This window comes from Chamaea fasciata, unplaced genomic scaffold, assembly GCF_029207755.1.
Source record: "Chamaea fasciata isolate MVZ Bird 193981 ecotype frontalis unplaced genomic scaffold, bChaFas1.0.hap1 SCAF_12, whole genome shotgun sequence".
Lineage (NCBI taxonomy): Eukaryota > Metazoa > Chordata > Aves > Passeriformes > Sylviidae > Chamaea > Chamaea fasciata.
Window position 1 is genome coordinate 19,574,770 of NW_027094097.1, and position 25,440 is coordinate 19,600,209.

The following is a 25,440-nucleotide window of genomic DNA, read 5'->3' on the forward strand; positions in this document are numbered from 1 at the left end:
TTGAGGGCCTCTTAGGAAAGGATAGTTTGGTGTTGGGGTTTTGCTCAACTGGTTTTTCAGAGATATTCTTCAGGCTCTCAGCAGTGTCCTCCAGCTGTGTGGTTTCTGGAGTGGGATTTGAGCCGTCATGACTTCCTCTGGCCCTGAGCCTTTGTGAGAAGCCAGGAGAGAGAAAGCAGCTTTCCTTGGCACACACTCCAGAGAAGGACTGGGGAAGGAACACTCTCCTGAGGATAAGCGTCCCTTGGGTTGGGCAAAACTGGGTTAATTAGGTGAGAGTCTGTTAAAGGAGGGGAAAATACAGGTTGTGTAAGCTCTGCTGTTCCCCAGTACTGCAGCTTAAATTTAGGGAAATTAGGCCTTTAGGATTTTTATCCTCCCCTCTTTAGTCTTCTCCTTTTCTTACACCCCATAAGAGACCAGGGTGTATGGTTTCCATCCTAAATGCATGTTATGCTTGTCTTACAGGCTTATAAACCTCACTGCTATGTTATTGAACCCAGGGAAGGAGTGATCCCCGCCAGGGGTGAGGTTCCTGTGACTGTCACAGCAACCCTGGATGACACTGGGGTTTTTGCTGATGCTCTCCAGCTGTTCATTGGGAACAGACTTTGGACCACCTCCACCCTCCTGGCTTTTGGCACTGGCACCACAATTGTCATAGACAAACCATTTGCCCCGGAGCTCAACTTGGGATACCAATTCAGGTAGGAGATCTCCCACTCCCACCTCTCCTTCTGTCTCAACAAGGAGCAGTTTTGCTGTAGTCCTTCAGGCACGATCTTCTTCAGTGTTCAAAGACCCTGACTCCTTCCCTGAAGGCAGAGATACCTTTAGAGACACGTGATGGCCAGTTGAGCGTTGCTAGGTACCCTCAAAAACCACTGAAAGAGAAACCAGTTGCTCAATTGCCACTGAATTGCCTTCAGTTCTAACACATCTATGTCCTCACTTGGTCAAGTAATGATCTCGCAGGCTCCCCCAGAACAAAAGGTTCCCGAAATGGCGCCTGGATGAGGCGGGCCCTCCGTGTGGCTGCGGGACCAAGGGAAGATGGCATCGCACCCTTCCCTTCCAAAATGGCACCTGCCAGGCAAGCAGGGGCCCTGGGAACAAAGAGACGGGAGGGTGACGACCCCCCTGGGAAGGCAGGAGCCCGCAGAGCAGTTCCAGAGGCAGATGGAAACTTGCTGGTTTGTGTGGGGCCTGCAGTGCCGCTGCCAACGCTTCCTCACGCTGCTCGTGGGCTCTGCTGCTGCCCTGCCTGCCCAGGACTGATGCTTGTGCGGGAGGCCAGAATGTTAGGGTGCCCTCTCAGGTGCATCACCTCTGGGTTTGACCGGCAGCCTCAGGATGGCCTAAAATATTAGCGAGGCAGCATGATCAGAGGTGTTTGAAAAGCAAAAATGTTTTCATTAAGGTGAAAATAAAAAACCGTGCCAAAAAAAAGAGAAGAAGCTATGCCAAGTGCAAGGAGGACCTTTGCACTTGCTACAACACCCCAAAAATGCCCTGAGGATCTTCCTCTATTCTCTTAAGTTTGTAACAATCAAGGCCGGATTCTTGGCATCCTGCCCAATAGAAACAGGAACAGGGCTTGAGGCACAGTCTCAAAGATCCAACAGGTGTCTCCGTCCTGGCACAAGGCCAAAAACGGTATCAAAATCTCTGGGTTTTACCTCATAAGTGAAACAAAGAATGAAACCCAAATCCTTCCCTTAAATGGAAGCCTCCTTGCCACTGTGGGGCTGCAAACCCTACCAGGTGAGGTACACTTCTACACAGGACCTTGCTCATTTTCCCATTGCCAGCGGAGTTTGCAAAGTTCACTTCAAAACAGTTTCTGATTGCGAAATGAAGTTTCTACAAATGACCACCGGTGCAAAACCAAAGCTTCTATGAATGAGAGAGCCCCTGCTCCCCTGGTTTCCTCTCCTAGAGCAGACAGATGATTTTTAGCAGCTTGCTGGGATCGTCCAGAAACTTCCTTCGCGCTGGCTTTTAAAAATGCCTGCAATCATACCCCCGCACACAAGGGCCTCAGGTGCAGGATCTCAATGATTCAGTAACAGTTTTGGGTGCAGATTAATACAAAATACAGTAACAGTACGAATCACCCCAGAACACACATTTTGGCGGAAAACACCAGATCCTGTTAGCCTGGCCTGGAAAATGCTACATTACCATGAGAATCATATTCCTCTTTGCAATAACGACATCAGGAGGGCAGCTTATCAGACACTGTTCCCGGTCCACATTAAGAGCTGGAAATGAAGACGGTCTCCAAGCTATTCACAGCTCAGAATCCTCCGTGGGAGCAATCTGATGACCAGGACAACAGCTACTCCCATACTATTTTCCATTCTGGTTTCTCTTCTAGCCTCCTTCCCTGTGCTCGTCAGTTCAGACTAACAAATGGGGGCCACCACTTCCATCAGCTCTTCTGGAAGGTGGAATGTAACAGGCCAGGTGGGAAGGAGGGCCAGAGCACCTCAGCCCACAGTAGCCCCACGGCCAAACGTGATTCCCAGAGGCCCAAACGTACGGCCCCCGCGTTTCGGCTGGAGCCGCTGTCAATGGACCTGAAGCCAGGAGAGTCTGTGGACATGATGCTGCGAGGCTTCTCCCGCAAGGCGCAGGTGAGGTCCCCACCACGGGCCGAGCTGGGGAAGCATCAGATCCCCTCCCCTGGGCTCGTTCCACCGTCCCTTGACATTTGCCTGGGGAAATGAGCAGGGGCCTTCAAGAAACTGGTTTAAGACCACACGTTTCTGTGGCAGCACCACTTACTTTCCTTGCTGGTCACCATCAGACCAGCTACAGCTTTATTGTGATTCCACAGCCACCAAAACCTAGTGCTGATCCCGAAGTAGGGGTAGAAGGAAATACTGCTCTTTTGGGGCAGACAGCGTTGCATGCTTAGTCAGCAAAGAAGGACAGAGAAATAAGTTAGTAACACTTAGACTAGGAGCCCAAAAAGAAAGTGAATTAAACAAGTGCCAAGTGGTTTTTCTGGGGTAAGCACAGAGTAAACCAAAAGCCATATGAAGGGGGGGAGTTTCTCACAAGTGCCTTTTGTGCTTAGTGGGGTGCAGTGCTACAGACAGTTGAGTGCAAAATAAATAAGCTGCATCACTGGAAGAAAAGCGGGCAGTGACCATAACTCTGTGGCAGGAATAGGGCGCGTGGTGGGTGGTGGGTGCTGAGCCAATGCTGGGCATTTGCTGGATGCCCTGCCACCACCCACTGGTGACAAGTGACTCTTGCATGCAGGTGGTGCAGAATTACGCCATCTGCGAAGCTGTCATTGGGACAGGCGGCTCGATGAAGAAGATAATAGAAGCAACCATTACCTGCGAGTTTATTGATCCCACTATAAATATATCAGCCAGACAATTCTCTTTCCGGGTGGAGAAGGTAAGTAAGTGTCTGGATTGCATCCTGGCATTGAACAGCATGGCTGAGGGCGGGGTGTGCTTGTGTAAAAGCCCCTCTTTACCCTTCCTGAGGCACTTTGTAAAGTGAGGGGAGATGCTTTTAGAGATGAGACTGGTATTTAACGTCCCCAAAGTAAAACTGCAGTTACAGCTGCACTGCCAAGGAGGATCGTGGCCACCTCCAGAGAAATGCCAGTTTCTCTGCTCACGGTAAAGGGAGGTTTCTGAGGATCCTTCAGGGCACGGTGATGTCTGTACACCGATGCTGTAGGAAAGCAGGGAAAAAATGGAGATTCCTGTGAATTCCTCAGGCTGACAAGGAAAAACCCAGCATCTCCTGTGTCTCTTTGCCTTCTCTGCTGTTGGCATGAATGCTGTATGGTATAGCTATATGGTATAGCTCTGTGCATTTCCCTAAGCCTCACCTGCTTCAAAGCACCCCCAGACACCCTGCAGCTGCAGTGATGATAACACTGAGGCAGAGCAGGTGCCCTTTAGTCTCGGGATCCCAACTCCAGCATCATGCTTCCCTCTCAGTAAGTTGTCTGAAAAAGAGAAGATGTTTCATGAGTTGCTTTCTGTAGTTTCAGGCCTCTCCTCTGGTTCCCAGGTTTCCACTCAAGTACAGAATCCCTGGAACAGGCAGTTCCGATGTAATTAGAAGCTTTTCAGCTCTCCCTGATTCTGCCTGGGTTCTGCTTGACGCCACACACGCAAACTGATTTATTGCATACTATGGCACCTATTTGATACCAGTACATGCAGAACTAGTTTCCCAAACTCCCTGGTTTCGCTAAACCATGCAGGAAGCCCAGCAGAATGCAGACAAGGAAGGAAGAGCCTAGGCTGATCATAGCTTTGAGACCACAGACACCTTGTCCCTGTAGCAGGGACTGCAGGACGCATCCTGCAGACAAGCTGCTTTATGAGCCAGTCAGGTTGTAAGAAATGGCTGTATGTGAGTGAAGATCATCTAGTGCTGCTCTGTGCAATAGAGAGACAAAACTGGAGACAAATGGTCTGGAATCACTTTCTGCTTTAGATCTTGTTCAAGCAGCTGCCTCCTCTCAGGGCCCCATTTCCTCATCTGTACCTGGGAGTGTTTCCCTGTCCCCCAGAGGGTGCTGTGGTTTCTAAACATGAAAAGCATCTGCTGTAAAGAAAAATCTCCTGGAAGTGTAGAAACAAATAAAAAGGGTAAATAGAAATGTGTGCACTTCTGGGACTGAAAACTGCGAGATGCAGCAGAAGCAGGTCTGTGACTAGCTGAGGTTGTTTTTCCTTGTCTCCTGTTTGTGTAGAAACCCAGTGATGTCCTGACTCTGCAGTACCAGCCTTTGGCTATAAAGAACACCTGCCGGCTGCCACTCGACCTTATGCTCTACTTGGAGCAGCCGTTTCAGGTCTGCAGTGAGGACCAGCAGCCACTCCCACATGGCCAGGTGAGCAGCCCCGGACTCCTGCAGTGGGGTTTGAAGAGGAGGGATGCGGTGCTGCACTTCTGTTGGGACGTCCTTAAGTCAAGAAGTTTAATCTGTAGTGTCAGCAGTGGGATGGTCTGAACTGCATCAGCAGAGCTGCTGAAGGAAAAACTTATCTGAGTTGAGCAGATCCACCCTGGCTCTCAGGCACAAGGAGAAGGGAGCAGGCAACTAGGTCTGGGCAAGCCATGCCGTGAAGGTGTCTCCTGGAAAGCATCCCAGCTCTCCAGCAGCCACCCCTTGTATTGCTGCTGAGCACAGAAACGTGAGCCTGAGGGAATCCTGGACTCGAGTGTGGTGCCCGCAGTCAGACCCTTGCTGTAAAGAAATGAACGATGAACTGAGAAGCCCATGCTGGTGTCACACTTGGAGCATTTACTGGTTCATGCTGTCAGACCTTGGGATGTCATCCCACAGGTGACTAATTACTGTTCATCTGCTTGCAGCCTGTGACAGTGGACGTTGGGCAGACCTGTCACCTCTACATCGCATTTGACCCAGCTTATGGACGGGATTTTAATAGCTGGAAAACAATGAAGATCCTGAAGATAGAAATGGTCAGGGGCCATCCTTATGTGGAGCGTATCACCCTTTGCGGGGAAGCCCACTTCCCAAATCTCCAAATCCAGCCCAGCACCCTGGAATTTGGCTGCATCGTGGCTGGCACGAAACAGGAGCGTTCTCTGGAGATGACCAACTGCAGCCCACTTCCCGTCAAGTACCACTGGTCATTCCAGATGGGCGACCATGTGAAGAAGTTGAGGTATGTGCACCTTTGCCCTGTCCTTGAAGCTCTTCTTCCTGGTGTCCTGTTAGTACTTTGCAAAGAACAAAGCTGTTTGCCTAGGAGCTGACAAACTGCTTCTGCCTTGTCCTTGTGCAAATAACACTGACCGGCTGCGGTCAGGCTGGATGCTCAGGGAATAGCTTTGCCACCAATTTGGTGCTCCTTGTGGTTTCCCCTGGGAAGGAAAGCTGGGACAAAGGCTGCTTTCTCAGACCTCCGTGGCCTGAGGCACTGTCCACCCTGCTGAAGGGCTCCTAGTCCCAGCTGCCACAGTGCTGCTGGAGGCCCTTTTGGCCCCCTTGCTTTGGGATGGGTCCTCTCTGCAGGAGCTGCTCTCTGCTCCTTGCCTTCCTCCCTTGCGCTGTGCTGGAGGACGCCCAGAAAGTCCCAACACCAGAGAAAGAGCTACTTAGCAACTGGGCTGATGCTGAACCTCTTGTTACCTTCCCTTTCCTTCTTTTCTGAGACAACTCCTTTAGTGCCAGGACAAATTCTTTCTCAGGGGTCAGCTTTCAGTGGACACCTTGGATTCCTCACGACCCTCTTTTTGTGACACTTGTTACTCACTTTGACTTTTCCCCACTGCAACATGTCCCTTATAGGTTCTGTACTGCTTGACAGCAGGACTTGTTCATCACATCATCTCCTATCCCTGCCTCTCGCTCCACTGCTTTAGAGTGAAAAATGTTGTCTGGGCACCATGGTCCTGTGAAGTTGCCTCAAACCATTCATTAAAACTAAAGAGAGTGGAACAGATGATTAGGGATCTCTTGGGGGTTATGGTGAGAGAGCGCCTCATGCAGAAATGAAACCCAGCCTCAGATAACAAGCTACAAAGCTAAAGACAGTTTTTCTTTGGGGAGCAGGCACTGAATGCCTGTCTGGGAATGGAGCATCCAGGTTGTGTTTGACTGTGTGGGAAGCACTTGTATCTCAGCAGGGTGACAGGCAGGCACGGCACAACTTTGTCCCTCACGTGGCATTAGAAACACAAGCAGAGTTACCCTGAGCACCTGCTTCAATTTAAAATGGGGAATGTGACCTGAGTCACCTGGGAGTGCTGGAAAATGTCAGCCAACCTCCCCAACACTCTCAGGGCAACATTCCTGATAAATACCTGGTAAAGCCGCAGAGTTTCTGGCGTTGGGCGCTGGGGGGGCTGTGCCGGCTCATCACTGGCTGCGTCTGCCCCTTGGTGCCTCAAATCTCCCCTTTTTCTTGCCTTCCCTGTCTTTTCCTCTCCCACTGTGTTTTTTTGCATCCCCACGAGGTGTGAATCCGTGTCCTCTGTAGTTCCTCACTGCGAGCAGTTGCAGCTGCCTGCACCACTGCTACCTCAGTGTCAGCCCTGGGCCACCTTTAGATGGGACCTGCTCCAGCCTGGATTGGGAAGGGCTGGATCAAACCATTTCTCAGTTCAACGCACCAGCACCCACCCAGGGGCTGCATCCTGAGCAGGAGCTACTGGTGCAGGTGTCCTTTCCTCCCACTGCAGGTCCCTGTTCATAGTTATGTTCTTTTCCAGACATGAGCTTTGCCCACCTAAATTCCAACCCAAACCACCGACGATGGTGTCATTCCGTTTGGATAAGCCGGCAACTCAGTGGAGACGCTTCAAGATTAGAAAAGTGGAGGAGCCAGCCACAGCCCTGGAAGAATCACGGGATCTTGGCCAATCTTCAGGAGCAGAGGTAGATTTTCTTGTACACCTACTGCTTGCGTTACCTCCCTAGCTTGCCACCAACAAGTCCTGCTCGTGCTGACCTCCCTTTTTGCCGCCCTGCTGTCCTGTGCCCTGAGAGCGGGCTGGGCAGCAGGGCCGGTGGCTGGACATGGGGTGTGTGGGAGGGAGAAACAGGAGAGTTCTCCTTGGAGAAACCTGCTCAGATGCTGTGTTGAGTGTGGGTTTTTTGCCTTGTTTTCTTCACAATGTAAGATGAGGCTTTTGTCTGCATCATGATGATAAGACCTCCAGCTTCCTTCCCAGAGCAAGCTGTGATGAGTCCTGATCTCCATGTACCCTCTTCCCGACCCAGCCAGACGACCTCTTTCCAGATCTCTCTCTTCACCCAAGAGCTGGTATCGCAGTGGTGGCTCTGAAGCTGTCTTACAAAATGAGACTTTGCAAAGTGGCTGTCTCTTCTTCCTAGCATAGAAAATGGCTTGTTTTTCAGGTGCCACCACGTACTTGGGAGAAGTATTACGTCCCACCAGGGTTGGAGGGAGTCACCTTTTTCATGGACTTAGGGTACACTCCCCTCGAAACTGAGAAGGTAAGAAGGAATCTGTCTCACTCCCACTTTTCCAGTGTGGCAAGCAGGGCTGTAGCTCCCAGTCCCACTGGTGGCCCTCAGCATTGCCCACAGCGGGGCCTCACATCCCTCCGGACCCATCGCAAAGTGCTGCTGAAGCAACTGGTTGTTAGAGAGGCTGTGCAGGACATGTTGTAGGGCTGCCCAAGGACGCTGTGCAGCACCGATGGAAGGCATTGCTCCCCTTGGACCTCATCAGGTGGTCCTTAGGAAATTTTTGCTGGAGCACGTTGAGAAAGCAGCATAGAAATCAGAGCGGGGCGGGGAAAGCCTCAGGAGTCAGATGAGCTGGGCTGGAATCCTTCCCTGAGCTCCAAGAGCTCTGGCTCTGAGTCGCCTCCTTTTCTAAAAGCAGTAAGAAATGCTTTTTAAGGGCAAGTTGTGCATCAGAGAGAATTTCTACTGCCAGGACACATCCCAGTTCACTTTAATGTAGTGTATTAATTAATGCATTGATCTGCGAGTATGGGAGAAGATTTTCCCCATGGTCCCTCCACTGGTCACTGGCATGGATACAAGATGAGATTAGGATGATTCTGGCTGTATTTGAGGAACAGCCCCCTCTGGCTACAGCTGCACTTTGCTCCAAGAAGCTCTTCTGCATCCATTTCCATGCTCAACACCTCAATCTCTCCTGTCCTCCATCCAGGTTTTCAGTATCCTGCCGGTGTCGGGTGTGCTGCAGCCAGGAGAGACACAGCAGGCCTCCTTCACCTTCTTTGGCCTTCTCGACACCATCGCTCGTGTCACGGCGCTGTGCCACGTGGAGGGAGGCCCCACCTACAAGGTGAAGCTGACCGGGGAGGCCTCACGTGTCAGCTACTTGCTGAGCTCCCGGGAGATTGACTGCGGCTTACAGGTACCCCACATGTTCCCTGGCACAGCTCCCTGCCCTGCAACCACGGCCAGCGGGTTCCTGCCCGCCTCAGTCCAGGCCTCCCTCCCCTTCCCAGCCCCTTTGTTGGCCTGCGGCTTGGAAGTACAACCTTTGAGGGACAAATCTGGCATCCAAGCTGGCTTCAAATGGTCATCTCCAAGCCTCCCCAAAATGTTGAGAAAGGTACCCTGAGAAACACTGCCTCCTGGGGCAGGCAGGGTCCCAGTGGGGATGCTCTGAGGGACATGTCCCTGAGACATCCCTCTGCTGATCCATTCCCAAAGCCTGACCTCCAAGGAGATGCTCTTGTATAAAGCTCTTGCTTAACCCACACAATAATCAGGGGAAGAATTTGGGCTTCCAGTCACTACAGTTGCAGAGACTGTCCCAGAAGAATCCCCACTTCACTCTCTTTCAGTTGAAAGCCCACAGATATTTTCAGCTGCTGGCCCTGTCTGTGTTGCCCTGTGTGACTTCCTTGTTGCATGTTTGTTGCTTGCCAATACTTGCGTGCAGGTGCCTTTTCTTCTGGAATGCCTGTCTTAGAAATGCACTGGCTTTTAGATACAATTCAATGGGGACAAAGTCATCGAAGCAAAAGAAAACTGTTCATTAGTAACAATTCAGCTGAGCCGGGTGTGTCTCCCTCCCCGAGAGCCGGGAGCCCAGCACACACACCCCTTTCACCAAAACGGCTTCTTTTATCCCTTTTTTACCCGGCCAGGGTGGTCCCTGTCCTCCTTCCCATTGGATGGTACTCGGGAACTTCCATTCTCTCTGACCGCCAACTCTTCTGTCCCCTCCCCTCTCATCCTACTGCCTTTTAGTCAGGTCTTCAACCCTGCCCCTCTCCCAGCTCACAGCAACACCCAACAACACGACCTGAACAAATCCAAACAATCCAAACAACAACACGCAAGAACCAACAACTTCCTTTCTTTAACCTCCTAACTCTTGGATTCATCTCACGCACCTCAGTGCCACCTCCTTTGTTTCTCCTGGCAGCTGGTGGCCCCTGAGAGCACAGAGGGCCTGTGTCCCCTGGTTCATTTATTACTGGCCCTCACGTGGTCGTCACCACATGTCTGTGTGCTGCCAGAGCTCCCTGGTCCTGTGCAGGTGCCCTGTGCCTGGGGCTTGCCCAGCTTCCCAAGGGCCCGTATCTCCTCCCTGGTCCCTGCTCCCAGGTCTGCTTTCAACCCCGGGAGAGAGGAAGGAAATTCCCAGCCGCAGGCCTGGGTCTGTAACTTCCTGCTCCTGTGCTTTCTCTCCAGATGTTTAATGAAATTCATCACGCCACGGTCACCCTGGAGAACACCTGCAATATGGAATTCAGCTGGGTGCTAAACCCTAGCACTGCAGACCAGGATCTGCCTGGTGTGTTTCTGGTCAAGCCCACCGCAGTAAGTAGCACAAGTGACTCACCCCAGCCCTGTGTCGGGTGGCCCAGGAGAGCGTTAAAGGGAAAAAAGAGGGGGCGGGGGGGGAAAGGGACAAAAAAGTCAGAGGGGAATACCCCAAACCCAGCCATGAGAGAGAGAAGGGTGTGAGCGATTTCTGCTGGGGGCAGAGAAGGTCAGACAAGTGCTGTCCTGATAGACTCCCCCACGGCCTTGGCTGGCGGGTGGCTCTGCTGTCTCACGGCAGACACCGGCGGAAGGCACAAGTGTGTTGGTCACTGTCCCGTCCCGCTGTAAGGGGAGCAGAGGAGAATTCTTTTTGATAGATTTCTCGGGCGAAAATAAGGCACAAACGCAGCAAATATTACATCTGGAAATTGGTAAAGAAAGGGTACGGCCCCGACCAGAAGGGGACAGAAAAGAGAGCAGAGAGAGACAATGGGAAACAGAGGGAGTAACAGAAGCCAGGGACAGAGCGGTACCGCTGGAAGCCTGGGGCGCTGTGTCGGCGTCCTGCTCGGCGGCTGGAGCAGGAGCCCGTGTGCGGCCAGCGCCCCGAGCGTGCTGCCGCGGCGGGCTGGGCGCGCTCCGCGCCCGCGGCAGGCGCGGCGGTCCCGCGGGCTGCGGCGTCCGGGCTCCGCAGCTGCGGCTGGGCACGGCCGGCGCGGCGGCTGCTCCCGCGGGGCAACGGCGGAGCGCTGCGGGGCCGTGGCCGGCGGGGAAGCGGCGACAGCGGGGTAGGCAGGCGGGGAAGGAGCGGCTCTGCAGGGAGCCGGGCCCTCCAGGTGCTCCCGGCACGACCACAACCAAAAATGGCGGGGGGAAACCGGCAGCGTTAACTGCTTTTGTGCGCCGAGATTCCTCCCGTAATTCAGCCCTTTTGGGAAGACTTAGTCAGACGGGCAAAGTTTCCCCGGGCTTCGCGGTCTGCCCTCCCCCAAGGGAGAGGTCGCTTGCAGCCCCCCCGAGACGGGGCCTGCCTGCATCTTCTCCTTGCAACCTCCTCCACGCCTGGAGTGTGTTAAGGCTCCCAACGCGACTGCAGCCCCTGTAGTAATTTTTCACCCCGTGTCAGAAAATGGATTTATAACATACGGTGAGGCACAAATAAAACTGGAATTGGTTCCCCACTGCGGCGGTGCGTGTCCTCCCACGGCCGGCTAGCCCCGACACGCCTCCACACGATCTATAGAAATGTGGGATCTTGGCTGCCGACCTGCCCTGCCACGTTGGGAATGCGGAGGAAGAAAGACGGGACTCTCAAGAGGCCTGACTGCAACTTGGGTTTATTGGTAGGAAGGAGGGAGCCCTCAGCCTGCGACCGGTGCTTCAGGGAGACCCTGAATCTCAGGAGGGAGAGGGTTTTATACAGTGGCTGGAAGCTCAGGGTGGGTCCACGTGCAACCAGTGGGGTATAACTGGGGAGTGTCTACTGACGTAACAAGCATTAACATTAAATACCAATGATCCGAAGGAAGGAGGGGAAAGCTTCCAATCCAGCCAGTCGCCAGAGATCTCCCTTCGAAGCTTCTGGACCCGGGGGACAGGCCCTGGGTGACTGGCAGGGTGGGAGGGTTTCCCGACGAATGGTGGACAGGTAACCAAGGCGGGAAAGGTGAACCAAACAGGGGTTGTATGTGGGGCAGGCTGAGGGAGAAGCTTACAATTTGTAACAAAAAGGACCTAAAAATACAACGGCACTGAACCAGGGTACAAAGAACAACTATCTTACATTAAAACTCATGATAAAAACCACACCACCGCACCTCACAGTCACTCTGGGGACCCCAACGGCTGAGATGTCAGGCTGCTGGCACTGGAGCGTTTCTGAGGGTCGCCTTACCCAGGCTGTGTGATCACACAGGACATTGTCCTTTGCCCTGCCTCCCCACTGCCAGGGCTAAGAACCACTTACATAGCCCTTCAGTAGGCCTGCTGGTCCCTGCCTCCTGCAGCTTTGTGCTGTGCAGAGGCTTTGTGGGGCAGTGAGGGGGCCGGGGAGCAGCGGGGCTGGAGGAGCGATGAGAAAAATTTGCAGCGTCATCCCACCATTTGTCCAAGCTTCTCAGTCCTGCCTGGGTGTCTTTGAGCCGAAGCAGCACTCCTGCCTTTGTCCCTCCTTGCAGTGGGAAGAGGGAGCCGATTGGCTTTCCCATTTCTTCATGCCTGTCCTACAAGGGATGGGAGGAGCTGCTGGCCCTGCTGAGTGCGGGGACTTCTTTTCCATAGCAAAAAAAGCCTTTTCTTGTTGAGGCGGGCTCTTGCTGGCAGAGGGCGAACCCCATGAGCAGCAGAGCTGTGCTCACATCACATCAGGCTGTGCTGGGGCTGCAGGCAGATGAGCTCTTGGGAGGACACACTGCACCCCCGGGTCGGTGGCTCGATCTTTTGGGCACAAGGAAGGTAGGAGGTGTGAGAAGCAAAGCCCACTCATCAGTTAAAATTTCAAGAAAATTTAGTGTGAGACAATAGGGGCCAAAGTCAATAAAGCAGAAGGAACAGCACTGCCTGCTTAGCCACACTAGCTGCAGCCAGAGGCACACACCAGTCAACACAACACCCCTTGTATAGCCGGGGTATTGCATCAGCCCAATGCGTATTTACAAGCAGTTCTTTGTATTCCAACGTTTTAACAGAGTTCCTTCTCCGTCCGGCCTTTTTGGAGCATATGCGGTTGTCCTAGTCCTGGTCCTTTGTTACTTTTTGACACATTCAACAGGCTTCAATTCCTTCATTGGCTAAATGTTAATATTACAACAATTCTTCACCAGCATTGGTATCACAACAAAAGAATTGAATTAAAAGAACTCTAAACTTTAGCAAAACTTCTTTTACAAAAGTCAACATTATAAAACATACAGTGTTTACTCTAACAGTTGCAAAAGCCAACACTGTAATGTATTTATCATGATGGTGGTGTGGTTTGATGGCTTCTTCTAGATGAGAACCTGTCTTCTCAGCCTGTCTGTCCCCTGAACCATTCCCCATCAAACTCTGATGCATTCCCTCTCTCTTCTGTCCCTGCAGGGCTCCATTGCACCAGGCGAGACGCAAGAGCTGAATTTTTCTTACGTGCCAGGATTACCAGGAGCTTTCAGCAGGACTTACCACCTCAAAGTGGGTGACCTGGAGCCAGAAAGTATCCATCTGAAAGGAGAAGCATCCTTTCCCGTGTTTAGTGTGAACCTGCCCTGGAACATCAAAGGTGGGTACTGCCTGTCTGCCTCCAGGAGGGGCCCCTCTGGTTTTGTTCCGTACCATATGCCCACGGGGCAGCTCGTGCCCACCTCCAGCAAGCCTGGAGGGTTGCAGGACTCCCAGAGCAACTCAAGCTCTCTGGTTGCTTCATGAGTCTTGAGCAAGGATCCCATGTGGGCTCTGTCCCAGGAACCATCCTGCAGAGCTTGCCAGCACATCTGGCAGGGTTCTGAAGGGTGATGGCTAGACTGAAAGGCTTGGGAAAGCTCTAGGAGAGGCTGGCAGGGCTTCTGGCAGGCTTGGATTTGTGTGACATTGCAGGGGATGAGATGCTCCTCTGTGGGGAGGCAGATGGGTGAGGATGCAGAGAGGAGCAGCAGCATCCACTTTCCATAGATGGCTTGAGGGATTTCTTTCTGGAAGGAACCAGTGTTGGGAGGCAGGGACTTCCCAGCTTTAATGGGATTGGCACTTTGCTCACACTTCTCTTTGTGGATGTTTTCTTCCTTCAGGAAATGAAAAGTATGAGGAGCCATTGGAACGGCATGTAAAACAGCAGCAACAACAAAGTCAAAGGAAAGAATCAGTTGTTGTGACGAAGACTCAGAGCCCGAAGACTAAGACCTCGAAGTCTCAGCCCCCAGTGACTCCGACCTCAAAGACTCAGACCTCGAAGACTCGGAATCCGAAGACTGAGAACCGGAAGCCCGGCTTGCTTGGCTCTGGCGATACAGTAAGAACAGCTGCAGCCCAGTTTGGCACATGCCACCCTCTCTGTGTCACCTGAGCCCCTTGCAGCCCACAGCAGCTTCCTGGTGCCCTGATGGCATTTGGGACCTCCCTGCCCACTTTACAGCCATGTGTCACCTCAGCATTGCCCCTAGGGCTGCCACTCTGGTCATGGTCTCTTCTGGTGTTGCACCAGCTTCCTGGCTACCCCAGGGAGAGATCCTGAAGGCCATGCTCAAGGGATGGAGTTGATGGCGCTTTGAAGGAGATGCAGGTCATTTCTGGGGAGTTTGCTGGTCCCAACCCAAGCCCTGTCAGATTTACAGACCTGTACAGTAGGTGCCTGACTGTGCCCTGGGACTGTGCTGGCCGTGCTCATCTCCACGAGGCACCAGCTTCCAAGCTGTGCCTTTCAAGGCACAAGGCTTCCAAGGCTTTCCCGGTTCCCTTTCAAGACAGCTTTTGTCCAAGCTGCCTTGGTACTGGCTGGGGGCAAGCAAGGATCTGGAGCTCTGGAAGGTTCCTGGCTTGTCTGTCTGCCCGGCCAGATCAGCTTTGCCAACAGTGGCTGGGCAGGCAAAGATGTGGGAGTGACTTCCCTGGAGATGAGGTCCTGGCTAAGAGCAGGAGGTGTCACGGACACTGAGCAGCCAGACAGGAGGACCCCACAGCCCCTCTCAACAGCAGCAGGGTGGGATCCTTTCTCAGGTGCAAGCTGGGCCTTGGGAAGGACCTTTGCTAAGCAGCCACTGTCTTCCCTTTTCTCAGACAGACACCCAGGCGCAGATAAAGATGGCAGAGAAGGCTGGTTTGGAGGTGCAGCAAAAGCTCTCATCCCATCTCCCGAAGAGCGGGTTTCCTGACAAGGAGCTGCTCCAGAGTCTTATCAAGTGAGTAAGGATTCCCATCCCCATCTCCAGGTGCCCCGTGGGGAACATCCAGCAATGTCTCCTTCTCCTGAGAGCTCCTTGTGTCTGCACAGCTGGGGAATAGCCGGGGACTTCAGAAAGGGTCTGGTCCTGGTGGCTGACAGGCTACATCTGAGCAGAGGAGTGTCCTCCCTTCCCCAGCACCACGCTGAGCTTTGGACTGCTCGGCTCCCCACAGGTGTGGGGTTCTGTCCCTGCAGCTGAGGGGACCCAGCACAGACCTTCAAGCCCTTCCAGGCCGCATAACTTCTGTCCCTGCTGACTAGCTCTAAAAGAGACAACTCCCAGCTGATGTCTTGGTTCCAGCTAACAGAGCACACGAGACGGAGAAGGGAACTGCACATGTCAGCAAACACTTTAAAATGCAGACTCAGATGGCTCGAATCCTGGTGGGGTGGCAGGGCTTATCTAGGTTCCTTGGTCTGTTCCCTTTGCGCCATCATGATGCAGCACAAGCACAGGAGGCTTCCATTCAGGAGGAAGATGCTCTGCAGAACAGATCATGTGATCTGGTTGCAGAACAATGAAGATTTCCGGTGCGGGCAAATCTTTCTTCTAGGCCCTGAGGCAATTTCAGGCTCAGGCTGTACACGAGGCTAAGCAGTTTCATTGAGACCAGTGGAGGCCCAGTGTACTCACCTCTACTGGCTTTTCATGGCAGAGGAGCTGCGACCAGTGTCCATTTTAAACTAATTTTAGTTTCAGCTACCATGGGTAGCTGATAAAACCTAGGACCTGCACTCCTCCTGATTTCCCAAAGTCATTGCCAGGTGATCAGGCCTCGGGTTTCGTATGCTTGAGCTGAGTTTTTACAGCAATGAATACAGAATTATCCCCTTTATTTGTGTCTTCCATCCACTGAAGCTGTAGCCAGGCTGTGGTTTAAGGACTGTCCTTACTCCTTCTTCCAGCATTGAGCCGCTTGAGTATGTCCTGGACCTGGGGTCTGTATTTAAGGGCTGCACTGAGAGACGCACTCTGGAGATCATCAACCCTGGGGAGATGCTTTTGTCCTTCCGGATGGATGTGTCTGTCCTGCAGGACACAGGTAAGCAGTGCTGGAGACACTTCCTGTGGGCTTGAAGAAGGTGTCTCAGACAGATTAGCTTAAACCACTGAACTTGGGGAGGTTTTTGAGCTTTTTCTTCTCAGTGGCCCTGCTGGGAGCTTCAGAGTCTCAATTCTCCTGGCCAGCCATGCCCAGGGACCTGGCCTGCCTGTGACTGCCCTAACGCTTCAGTGCAGGGGCCAGATGGGCTCATCAGCCCGGTCACCTCTCAGCATCTTCTGCCCTTGGCTCCCACCAGCATGAAGTTTCTTTGGGCACTCTGTGGGCTTGTTTTGTGAACCAGTGGGGTCTGCTGTGTTTTGGAAGTGCTTTGTTTGGAGTTCACACTGTCACAGCACTTGTGTTAAGCCTTTATTGAGGAAACAGCCTGTGAGATCCTCTGGTGGATGAAAAGAGGCTTCCAAAAGAGGCCTTGAGGCAAGGCTGTGCTTCCATCACACGGAGGCTCGCTGTGTCTGAGGGCTGTTCACCGGTGCCCTCTTTTACGTTTTTGTCCAGGTCACCGCACGGCAGGGGCGTTTTCCCAGACCTCTCAGCCAGGACACCTGTAGGGCCTTAAACATGCTTGTGACACATTTCATGTTTCTTGTGTATCTCAACTGCTTTGTTTTCATCTGTTCAAGGTTTCAGTGTGGACCTGGACCAAATGGAGGACCTGCCTCCCAGGCACACCGTGACATTTGAAGTGTGCTTTGAAAGTGCTTGCCGCCCACAGGGTGACGTGGATGTGCTGCTGCCCATCAAGGTACCACAGCTCTTGGGGCAGGCAGCAGGCTGGGCACCGCAGCAGCTGTCACCTGCACCCTCCGCTGAATTCTCTGTCCTTCTCCAGGTAGAAAAAGGCCCCACGTCTCACATCCGCCTCCATGCCGCTGTCGTTGAACTGTCACTCAGACTTTCAAAGAACACTCTGAAGTTCTCGGATACCCTCGTTGGGCAGTGCCAGACTGAGACAGTCCGGCTCTACAACTGGTTCCATGTCCCCTGCACTTGGTTTATTACTGGCATCCAGCCTGTAATGGAGGTAAAGCACGGGCAACACTGAACACGGAACTTCTTGGTTGGGTTTTCTTTGTGTCTCTTGCCCTTTCTACTCCTGTGGCTGCCTGAGCACTTGGGTCTACAGCGTGTTTGAGGAAGCTTCTGAGGGTCAGATCAAGGCTGGTTTGCCTGGACCTGTTCCATTAGCTGATGCTTTGCTTTTCTAGCACCTTCACCCATTCGCCCTCCTCTGAGGACTCTAGTTCCCTCTCTGCCTGCCCTGTCTACAGGTTTTCCCTCCAGCTCTAGGCTATGGGGGCCACGCTTGTTTTGGCTGTGGGTGCTCTCAGCACCGTATCAGTGTCTCAGAGCACTGCAGGAACTGAGGCTCTGTCCTCGCAGACCCAGGAGACCTGACAGGATTTGTTTCTGTGCCCAGAGCAATCAACGCAAACGCAGGACACCAGCCCTACCTCAGAAGAAGCAGGCACTGGAGGATGAGCCCTGTCCCTTTGAAGTGATGCCCTGCAAAGGAACCCTTGATGCAGGAAGCTGGCAGGACTTGAAAATCCGGTTTACACCGAAGGAGGAGGTGAGATTGGCAGGTGTCAGCCCAGGAGGCCGAAAGGAGGGCCTGGTGCCGAGAGTGTGCTCTGAGCTCTGCCTTGGCAGGGAGCTTTCTGCAGGCCCCGTACTCAGCTACTCAGCGTGGCTCAGTTCACCCCACAGAGCATTGCCGTGAGATGTGCTTTGAAATGCCCACAGGGAGCTTGCACAGAGAGCATCGGGGCTCTGTGGCTGCCTCTCGGCACACGGGAGGGATGCGCCCAACTCCCCTCAGCCTCCCCCTTGCCCGGCTGTATTTGCAGCTGCGACACTCAGTGCAGAGCAGCTGCACACTCGCAGAGGATAATCCTGGAATGGTCAGTCTAGGCTCATCCTGCTGCAGAACTGACAGACAAAACAGCCACCAGACACCTTCCTGGGCACAGCAGGACAGTCACCTGTAGTGCTGTGCTTCCAGCAGTCCCTGGGGCTCTGGCCTGCCTGCACATTCCCATGCAGCTGGGGATTCAACTTAAAGGATGGAGCGTTCCCAAAAGTAGTTTGCCTGTGGCCGCTGGGTCTTGGAAACTGACGGCCTGTACCGGTATGGACACAAGTGCTTCTGTGCCTGCAGGCAGTCCCAGGGATCTTTTAATTGCTCAAGAGACATAACCATCTTGTGTCTGGCTTTGACCAGAGCCAGACACTGAGCAGAGAAGATGATCCTTATTTCTAGCCGGTGAGAGCTCATTTGCCTCTCTCCCGGAGCTGGCGTTTGCCTGATGCAGCAGTACCAGGACTGTGTCTGGACACTGTAACCCCGAGGGCCCTTCTCATGAGCACTGCGCTCCTGCATGGCTAGGTGAAAACATCTGACAGTCCATTGTAGATCCATCTGATACCCAAATACCCAGTTACAGTGCACACCAGGATTCCTCCCAGTTACTCAGCCCCAGGCTACTACAGACGCTGTAGTCCCTGGCGTCAGTAAATACCTGGTGGTTTCCATTCACCTTGGAGGGACTGGTAACACCCTGACCTTGGAGAAAGCGTTGTATCTGGGGTCCCGTCACCTGGGACTTCATGGATGAGTTTTCTTCACTTTTCTCTTTTCAGAGGTCTTACAAGAATAAGCTGAAGCTTAAAATTTGTGAGAGCAGCAATTGCTTAATGCTGCACCTGTCAGGACAAGGTCTGGAGCCACGGCTGGAGTTCAGCCCCCCAGCACTAGAGATGGGATGGGTGCTGGTGGACAGCGATGGAGTGCAGGCCACAGTGGTGGTGAAGAACCCATGCAACTTCCCCATTGAGTTTTACTCCCTGGATTTTGATGAGCAGTACCTTGAGGAGGAGAAGGTGAGAAGGCAGGTCTGGTCCCCATGTACATGCTGCCCAAGCTTCACAGCACTCCAGCATTCCCAGGCTTGTTCCAGGGAGACGGAGGCAATCCCCAGGGAAAGCCAACTCTGCTGACATGCTGTGGGAGGACTTCAATAGTTTGTGTTGTTGGGAGGAAGAGAGGAGACAGAAAACGGGTTTGTTGAGCGTGTGTGATGAAAGGCCAGAGAAGGAATCTTGCGGATGGTTTCTCTTCCCTGCGCACACAGATCCTGCGGACGGCAGTGGGGTCTGAGTACCAGAAGAAGTTTCTAATGCCTCCCCGTGCCGTGGGCGAGACGCTGCCCCCAGAGCTGCTGGAGTACTATGAAGCACAGAAGAGGCTGAATGCACAACAGGAAGAGGTCAAGGCCATGGCAGAGGCTGAGGCTGAGGCTGAGGCCATGGGCAAGACAGAACCAGGTCAGGAAAACAGTGAGGGTTTGGCAGTGTCTGTTTTGACTGTGGTCGCAGCAGGGAGTCCAGCCCATATACCCTGAACTCTGTCACCTTCAGGGAAAGCCCATGCTTTTAAAAACTGCCTGTTCCCCAGCTTGGTGGAGGAACTCTTGGGTGAAGGACTGGGGCATCCTCTACCAACCCTGAGTGTAGCCAAAGCAAGCTCCTATCTGCCTGCCATAGACTGGGGAAATAATCGGGATATTCACAAAGACTAGGATTGGATGAGTTCTTCAGCCAGTAGAACCAGGTCTAATATCACTGGCTCTTTTATATTTGCACTTTCCTAGCAACAAAAGAACAAGCTCATGTTGCTTTCACCAAGTCTCCTTTTCCGGGATCTGAGCAGATTGGGAGGATGATGAGGATCAAAGGTAGGCAGGAGGCTGACCTTTTCCCCTGGTTTTTCACTGCAGCACATCACAGGGCTGTCCCATTCTATCCTGAGGCCACGGTGAAAGCGACTGGGAATCCTATCTCTCGAGCTGTCATTCGCCACCTGGGCATTGACCAGTCTTCAGAGAGGTGTGAAGCACAGCAGGACAAAGGGATTGTTGTCATTGTCCACGGGCCACCCCTGGCAGGTATGTGAGCTGCAGCCCTGGGCTGCAGGGAGAGGGGCAAGCAGGAGAAATACATCCTGGTGGACCTTGGTGCTTAAGGCAAAGACCTCAGCCGAACAGGAGGTGGAGATGATCCTCCTGGCTCTAGAATTCAGAGCTGGCAACCACGCTCCAGCTGCCTCCCTCATGGCCTCCCCTGGAGGGACACTTGATTTCCCCCTGTTCTTTTAACTTTGAAATCTTGTTGGAGATTTTTCCAGGGCCTGTCCCTGTAATGCCTCATGTGCACGTGTCACCAAGCAGTCCTCCTCTCTCTCTCTCAGGAAAGACAGAGATAGCGGCGGCCCTGTGTCACCATTACGACGCTGCTCCCTTGTCCCTTGACACCGTGGTGAAAGAGGCCATTGCCAATGATGGCAGCCAGGCAGGGCTCCGTGCCCGGGAGCTTTGCACCGAGGCTGCCATGGAGCTGAAAAGCAAAAACAAAGGTAATGCTGGTGAGGAGAAATGCCAGACCCAGAGCCAGTGCTTGAGAAACCCACCATGACTGTCCACTTCTGCTCACTCAGAGCAGCAGTTTTTCAGTCCTTGGGTCTCTTAGGGAACATGGGTGAAGTGCATCTCTGGCTGGTCTTCAAAAAATAAAAAATCAATTTTAAGGGCTCAGTCGGGGATTCTTTGACATCCCCCTTTGCTTGCCATGCTTGGCACATGTTCATTTTTCTAAGGGTGGTGAAGCATGCCCGTCTCTTTCCCAAATATTTTCTGTTTCCTCAAAGCTGAATCAAGCTTGCTTCTCGTGGGCAGCAGGCAGAACTGCTGCCCACTTTACCAAGGAAAAAGCCTTCTGAAGTGGCTCATTACGCACAAGAGGACTGGCTATGAGTGTAACCTTGCGAACAAGAGGAAGGGAAGGACAGCCTCCCAGAGGAATTTCCAATCAGAGACGTGCTCCAAATGAGCTCTTGTCTCCCGAGATTTACCTGTGCTCACTGTCAGGTTACACAGCTCGTGTATGTTGGGCTGTTCTCCATGTGAGACCAGAGACTTTTAGGAAGCTTACTGGGCAGCTGGTAGGCTGAGCTCTGCAGGGTGAGGCCAGACCTGCCACAGTGCAGGGGGAAGTTTTGCATTGCTCACTTTTGAAGCTGGCTGGGTTGGGAGCTGGCGGAAGGAAAAGGAGTCTGTGTCCCAGCAGGGTTTTCCCACAAGGAGCATTTAGCTTCAGCAGAGACGGCTGGTGCAAGCGGGGCAGGGCTGCAAGTCTCCACATGAGAATGCAGGATGGGTGCAGTGTATGGAAACAATGGTCCTGGAGGACAAATCCTTGGCTTGATCCATGGGGAACTCCTGTGCAAGCAGTGTCACCTGCATGCACAGTTGTTAGGAGGGACGTAGTGCTGGCTTTAAAATCAAGGATGGGATAGCGTGCTGGTAAGAGAAGCAGGGAGGGAGCTGCTTCTGAGTGTTGCCAGTGCCCAGCAGACTGGGGAAGAAGTGCCAGGTTCCTTCCAGGGTCCAAGGCTGTGCCCATTGTGGTGAAAGGTGCCTACTTGCTTTTCAAAGCCCTCCTGAACCATGTGTCCCCTATGCAGCTAAAAAGCGTCAGCACGCCATTCCGGCCAAGAGAAGGCAAGCCTCCCAGGAGAAAACGAACAAGAATTCCAAAGGCAAGAGCGCACCAGCACAAAAGAAGACGGAGCCAGCCAGCAAACCCGAGGTAAACACGATCTGCCTGGGTTGGTGCCTGGGACCTTTGCATTGTCTGTGAGATGGGCCGGGGCTGCTTACAGTGGAGGCTCTGTGCCAGCCAGGGCCTGGTATGTGGATCCATTGCACCAGGAGTTTGCAGGCTTGGGTCTCTGCTGGCCAGGGGATGGGTCCTCCAGGACCATCCCCTGGAGCCCCCAGCCTGCACTGCAGGGTTGTTCTAGTCTCCACTAGTGAGGAACCCCAGCTGCAAGCCCAGCAGTGGGAGTTGTTCAGGGCTTTCCAGTGGGGTGTATTTTCCTTACAATGGTCCACATTACAGTTCACAGTTTCCACTGCTCCTGCACCGCAGCAGCTGAACATCACCAGCAGTTGTGGGGAAGAGCTGAACTGCCTGAGCTGTGTGCTGCCCGAGCACCTGCTGGTGGAGATCCTCTGTGAGAGGCTGAAGGTATGTGGGGTGGGGAAAAGGAGACATTCCTGCTCCGGAGAACAGGCAGTGAGGTACAACTCGGAGAGGAGGAGGAGGAGGAGGTCTGTACATGCTCTTGGAGGATCCTGGCCTGTGTGCAGGGAACCTTGGGGGAAGCTGCAGATGCCCTTAGTTGGCAGAGCCTAAGGACAGACACAAGCTGCTCTTAGCTAATGCACCTGGAACAAGGACAGCTGGTGCCCTGTGACATCTGGGTTTACTGTCCAGCTGTGAGCTCCCTGTGTGCAATGGCTGACTTACTCTTCCCTGTATTTGCAGCACGAAGATTGCTACAAGGGAGTGGTCTTTGATGGCTTGGAGAGCCTCTTTGCAAGAAGCCTGGAATCTTCTCTGCTCTGTGTACTCACAGCTGTCAAGAATCGCCATTATATCTACATGGTGAATGTGCATCAGGATTATGCTTCTTGGAAAGCCAAGAAGGAAGCTGAAACACAGAGGAAGGAGGATGAAAGACAGAGGGAAGGTGAGATATGTCTGTCCCTCTCAAATCTTCTCTCTCAAGCCCTCAGACTTATCTCTGTGTGTCTGGGTTTGCAGCAGAGCTTGTAAGAAGTGTTTTTATTCATCTTTCCACCTTCTGCCTCTGTAACCACACTCATCTCAGAGTTGCAGGAGACTGGAGGCTTTAAGACACCTTAATCTCTAACGTTAAAGCTTGGGCACAAGTTCAAGCTCTTGTAGCTCAGTGACAAACAACTGTCCTCAGCCCTGGTGCACTTAAGCCAGGAAAAGCGCAGGAACTCACTGCCTGGCCGTAGTTTGGGGGATTGTCTGAGTTTTGGAGCAGGGATATGAGCTCCCCAATGTCTCCTGGTGTGATATGCTGGGTTGGGAAAAGCTGTGAGTCCTTGCAGCTGACCCAAAGCACCCAGATGTGCTTGCTGTCACTCATGGTTTCTGCTCTGGTTTGTGCTAAAGAACTGCAGCGGGAAGAAGCTCTTCAGAGGAACAGAGAACGTGCCTTGAGAATGGATGAGGAAGAGTATGACGCCCTCCCTGAGGAGGAGAAAGCTGCCGTGGATAAAATAATACAGGAATTGAACCATATGCGGAGGGAGAGGTGAGTAAGCCTTCCATGGGTTCCTGCTCGGGGTAGTGTCCCCGGAGGGTTTCCCTGCTCCAAGGACTCTGAGCTCAGACGTGTTTGATAGCAAAGGCCAGAAGCAACACAGGGATGGCCACTCTTAGCTGCCTGGCTCCCAAGGGAGGAAGGACCTTCTTCTGCTGAGATAGAACATCTTCTTCTCCATGGTGAGCCCTCCCAGCTTAGATGCTGCCTGCAGGGAGCTGGGCTCTGGGCTTGCCTTGGCACTGCCTGTAGAAGTGTCTTTAAGTCCATGATGTTGATTCACACCTTCTTCATCATCTCCCTTCTTCACCAAAACAGTGGGATTGTGGTATGGGCAGGTGGGGGGCACAGACAAACCCTTGGTTTGGGTCCTGGTGCTGCTACAGTTGAAGTCCTTGCAATGCTGATGTGCCAGGGATCCTTATGTTGGGACACCACCCATGAAAGCTCGTGTCCTTTAGGCACCCCTTCAGCTGCAGCAGGAGACAAGCACAGGAGAAGCTCAAAGAAGGCAGCCCAGCTCAGGACACATAGGAAAAGTGTGGAACTGGGAGGGGAGGCTGCTTAAAGCAAGCCTGTGTATCAGGACTTCTTTCAGCCCAGGCTGAAGTTGATTTCATGCGGAGGAGATGGACAAGGCTGCTTCCAATTGTTTCCATGGCAGAGAACACCAGTTTGCCTTGGTCACAGCTGGGTTCCAGCTGGAAACCTGGCTGACAAGAGCCTGTCTTGCAGGAGAGGAGTTCCTGCAGCCTTTGCTTTCTGACTGATAGGATTATTCTCATTAAGGAGCAGGCTGTGCCCAGGGAGGAGGGGGCTGATTGAGTCGAGAAAGAATGGCAGAAGGGATAAGGAGATGTTAGCAGGTTGTGATCTGGTTTAAACTGGGAAATCAAGAGACAAAGGGAGTTCTCAGGCATCTGTGCAGAGAGCTGGTGGCTCAGCCTTTGGCAAGTGGGCTAGAGGTGTTTGGGTGTGCCTTAAGAGGGAGGTTGCACAGTTAAGACCTTATGATGGCAAGGCTTAGGTTCAGCGGGTCCTGGAGGTCCCCTTCCACCATTCCCCTCCCTTGGGATGTTCCAGGCCTCTGTGGGTTGAGGAAAATTCACAGAAATGGTCTTGCAGTTCTGCCTGGCCTCAGGGTCAAGGAATAAAGTGCAGGGCCAGCCAGGACTAGCGAGCCCAGGTTTCTGGTGGTGACTCTTAGCAATGTTTTCTCTTTTGTTTCCTGAAGGGAGCAGCAGCTGCTGGCTCAAAAGCTTGAGGAGGAGGCAAAAGCCTTAGAGGAGGAAGAGAGACAGAAGGAGGAAGAGAGGCGGAAGGAGAAAGAAAAGCAGAAGAAGGGCAAGCAGCCTACAAAACCAGAGAAGGGGAAAACCAAAGCCCCAGAGACGAAGGAAGCCAAAGCCCCAGAGAAGAAGGAAAGCAAAACCCCTGAGAAGGGAGAAGCCAAAGCCCCAAAGAAGGGAGAGGCCAAAGCCCCAGAGCAGGAGGAAACCAAAGCCCCAGAGCAGGAAGAAACAGAAATCTCAGAGGACCCAGCTGAGATGGAGAAGAACTTGATCCTGAGGTTTCAGATCCATGAGTTTTCACAGCAGAACGTCGCACAGGTTTTCTCCTACTGGGACAGGGTTCAGGGTACCGTGGAGTTACCTGTGATGAAAAATGGAAACAAGGCACTGCCTTCAGCTGAAAACAAAGGTCAGGAGACCAGTAAGCCTCAGGAGAAAGTGGAGAAGAAGAAGCCTGCACAAAAACACAGACGCCAAAGCCATCCTCAGTCACCTCGGCTGAAGACTCAAGGCCAAGTTGCAGGAGAGGCAGTCAGAGTCGGGGTGCCGTGCCTGGACATCCAGTTCACAGATCCAAAGGCCATGTTTACAGAGATCCTGAGCAGTGGGAGGCTGCCAACGGAAGACGAGGTAAAACCCTGCAAGGCTCAGATCTTGAGCTTGCCGTGGTCTTGGGCCCTGGAGCATTGTGTCCTCCCAGGGGATAATGGCACAGAGCCTTTTCCAGGCGC

The 25,440-nt window shown here is 53.0% G+C and overlaps 1 protein-coding gene across 1 annotated transcript in view; it reads left to right on the plus strand.

Annotated features, from left to right (window-relative positions):
- LOC136296085 (hydrocephalus-inducing protein homolog) overlaps window positions 1-25,440 on the plus strand; it is a 72,697-nt gene that overhangs the window by 29,664 nt on the left and 17,593 nt on the right. The window contains exons 18-44 of the mRNA XM_066194908.1: window positions 469-707; window positions 2,381-2,639; window positions 3,274-3,417; window positions 4,739-4,879; window positions 5,365-5,681; window positions 7,231-7,396; window positions 7,880-7,978; window positions 8,667-8,876; window positions 10,169-10,297; window positions 13,322-13,499; window positions 14,005-14,225; window positions 14,990-15,111; window positions 16,062-16,198; window positions 16,843-16,964; window positions 17,052-17,243; window positions 17,640-17,792; window positions 18,863-19,102; window positions 19,354-19,546; window positions 19,999-20,166; window positions 20,469-20,642; window positions 21,741-21,865; window positions 22,142-22,306; window positions 22,607-22,811; window positions 23,267-23,408; window positions 24,652-24,688; window positions 24,725-24,817; window positions 24,890-25,339. Of these exons, the coding sequence (XP_066051005.1) occupies window positions 469-707; window positions 2,381-2,639; window positions 3,274-3,417; window positions 4,739-4,879; window positions 5,365-5,681; window positions 7,231-7,396; window positions 7,880-7,978; window positions 8,667-8,876; window positions 10,169-10,297; window positions 13,322-13,499; window positions 14,005-14,225; window positions 14,990-15,111; window positions 16,062-16,198; window positions 16,843-16,964; window positions 17,052-17,243; window positions 17,640-17,792; window positions 18,863-19,102; window positions 19,354-19,546; window positions 19,999-20,166; window positions 20,469-20,642; window positions 21,741-21,865; window positions 22,142-22,306; window positions 22,607-22,811; window positions 23,267-23,408; window positions 24,652-24,688; window positions 24,725-24,817; window positions 24,890-25,339 (4,821 nt within the window). The remainder of the gene's footprint in view (window positions 1-468; window positions 708-2,380; window positions 2,640-3,273; window positions 3,418-4,738; window positions 4,880-5,364; window positions 5,682-7,230; window positions 7,397-7,879; window positions 7,979-8,666; window positions 8,877-10,168; window positions 10,298-13,321; window positions 13,500-14,004; window positions 14,226-14,989; window positions 15,112-16,061; window positions 16,199-16,842; window positions 16,965-17,051; window positions 17,244-17,639; window positions 17,793-18,862; window positions 19,103-19,353; window positions 19,547-19,998; window positions 20,167-20,468; window positions 20,643-21,740; window positions 21,866-22,141; window positions 22,307-22,606; window positions 22,812-23,266; window positions 23,409-24,651; window positions 24,689-24,724; window positions 24,818-24,889; window positions 25,340-25,440) is intronic.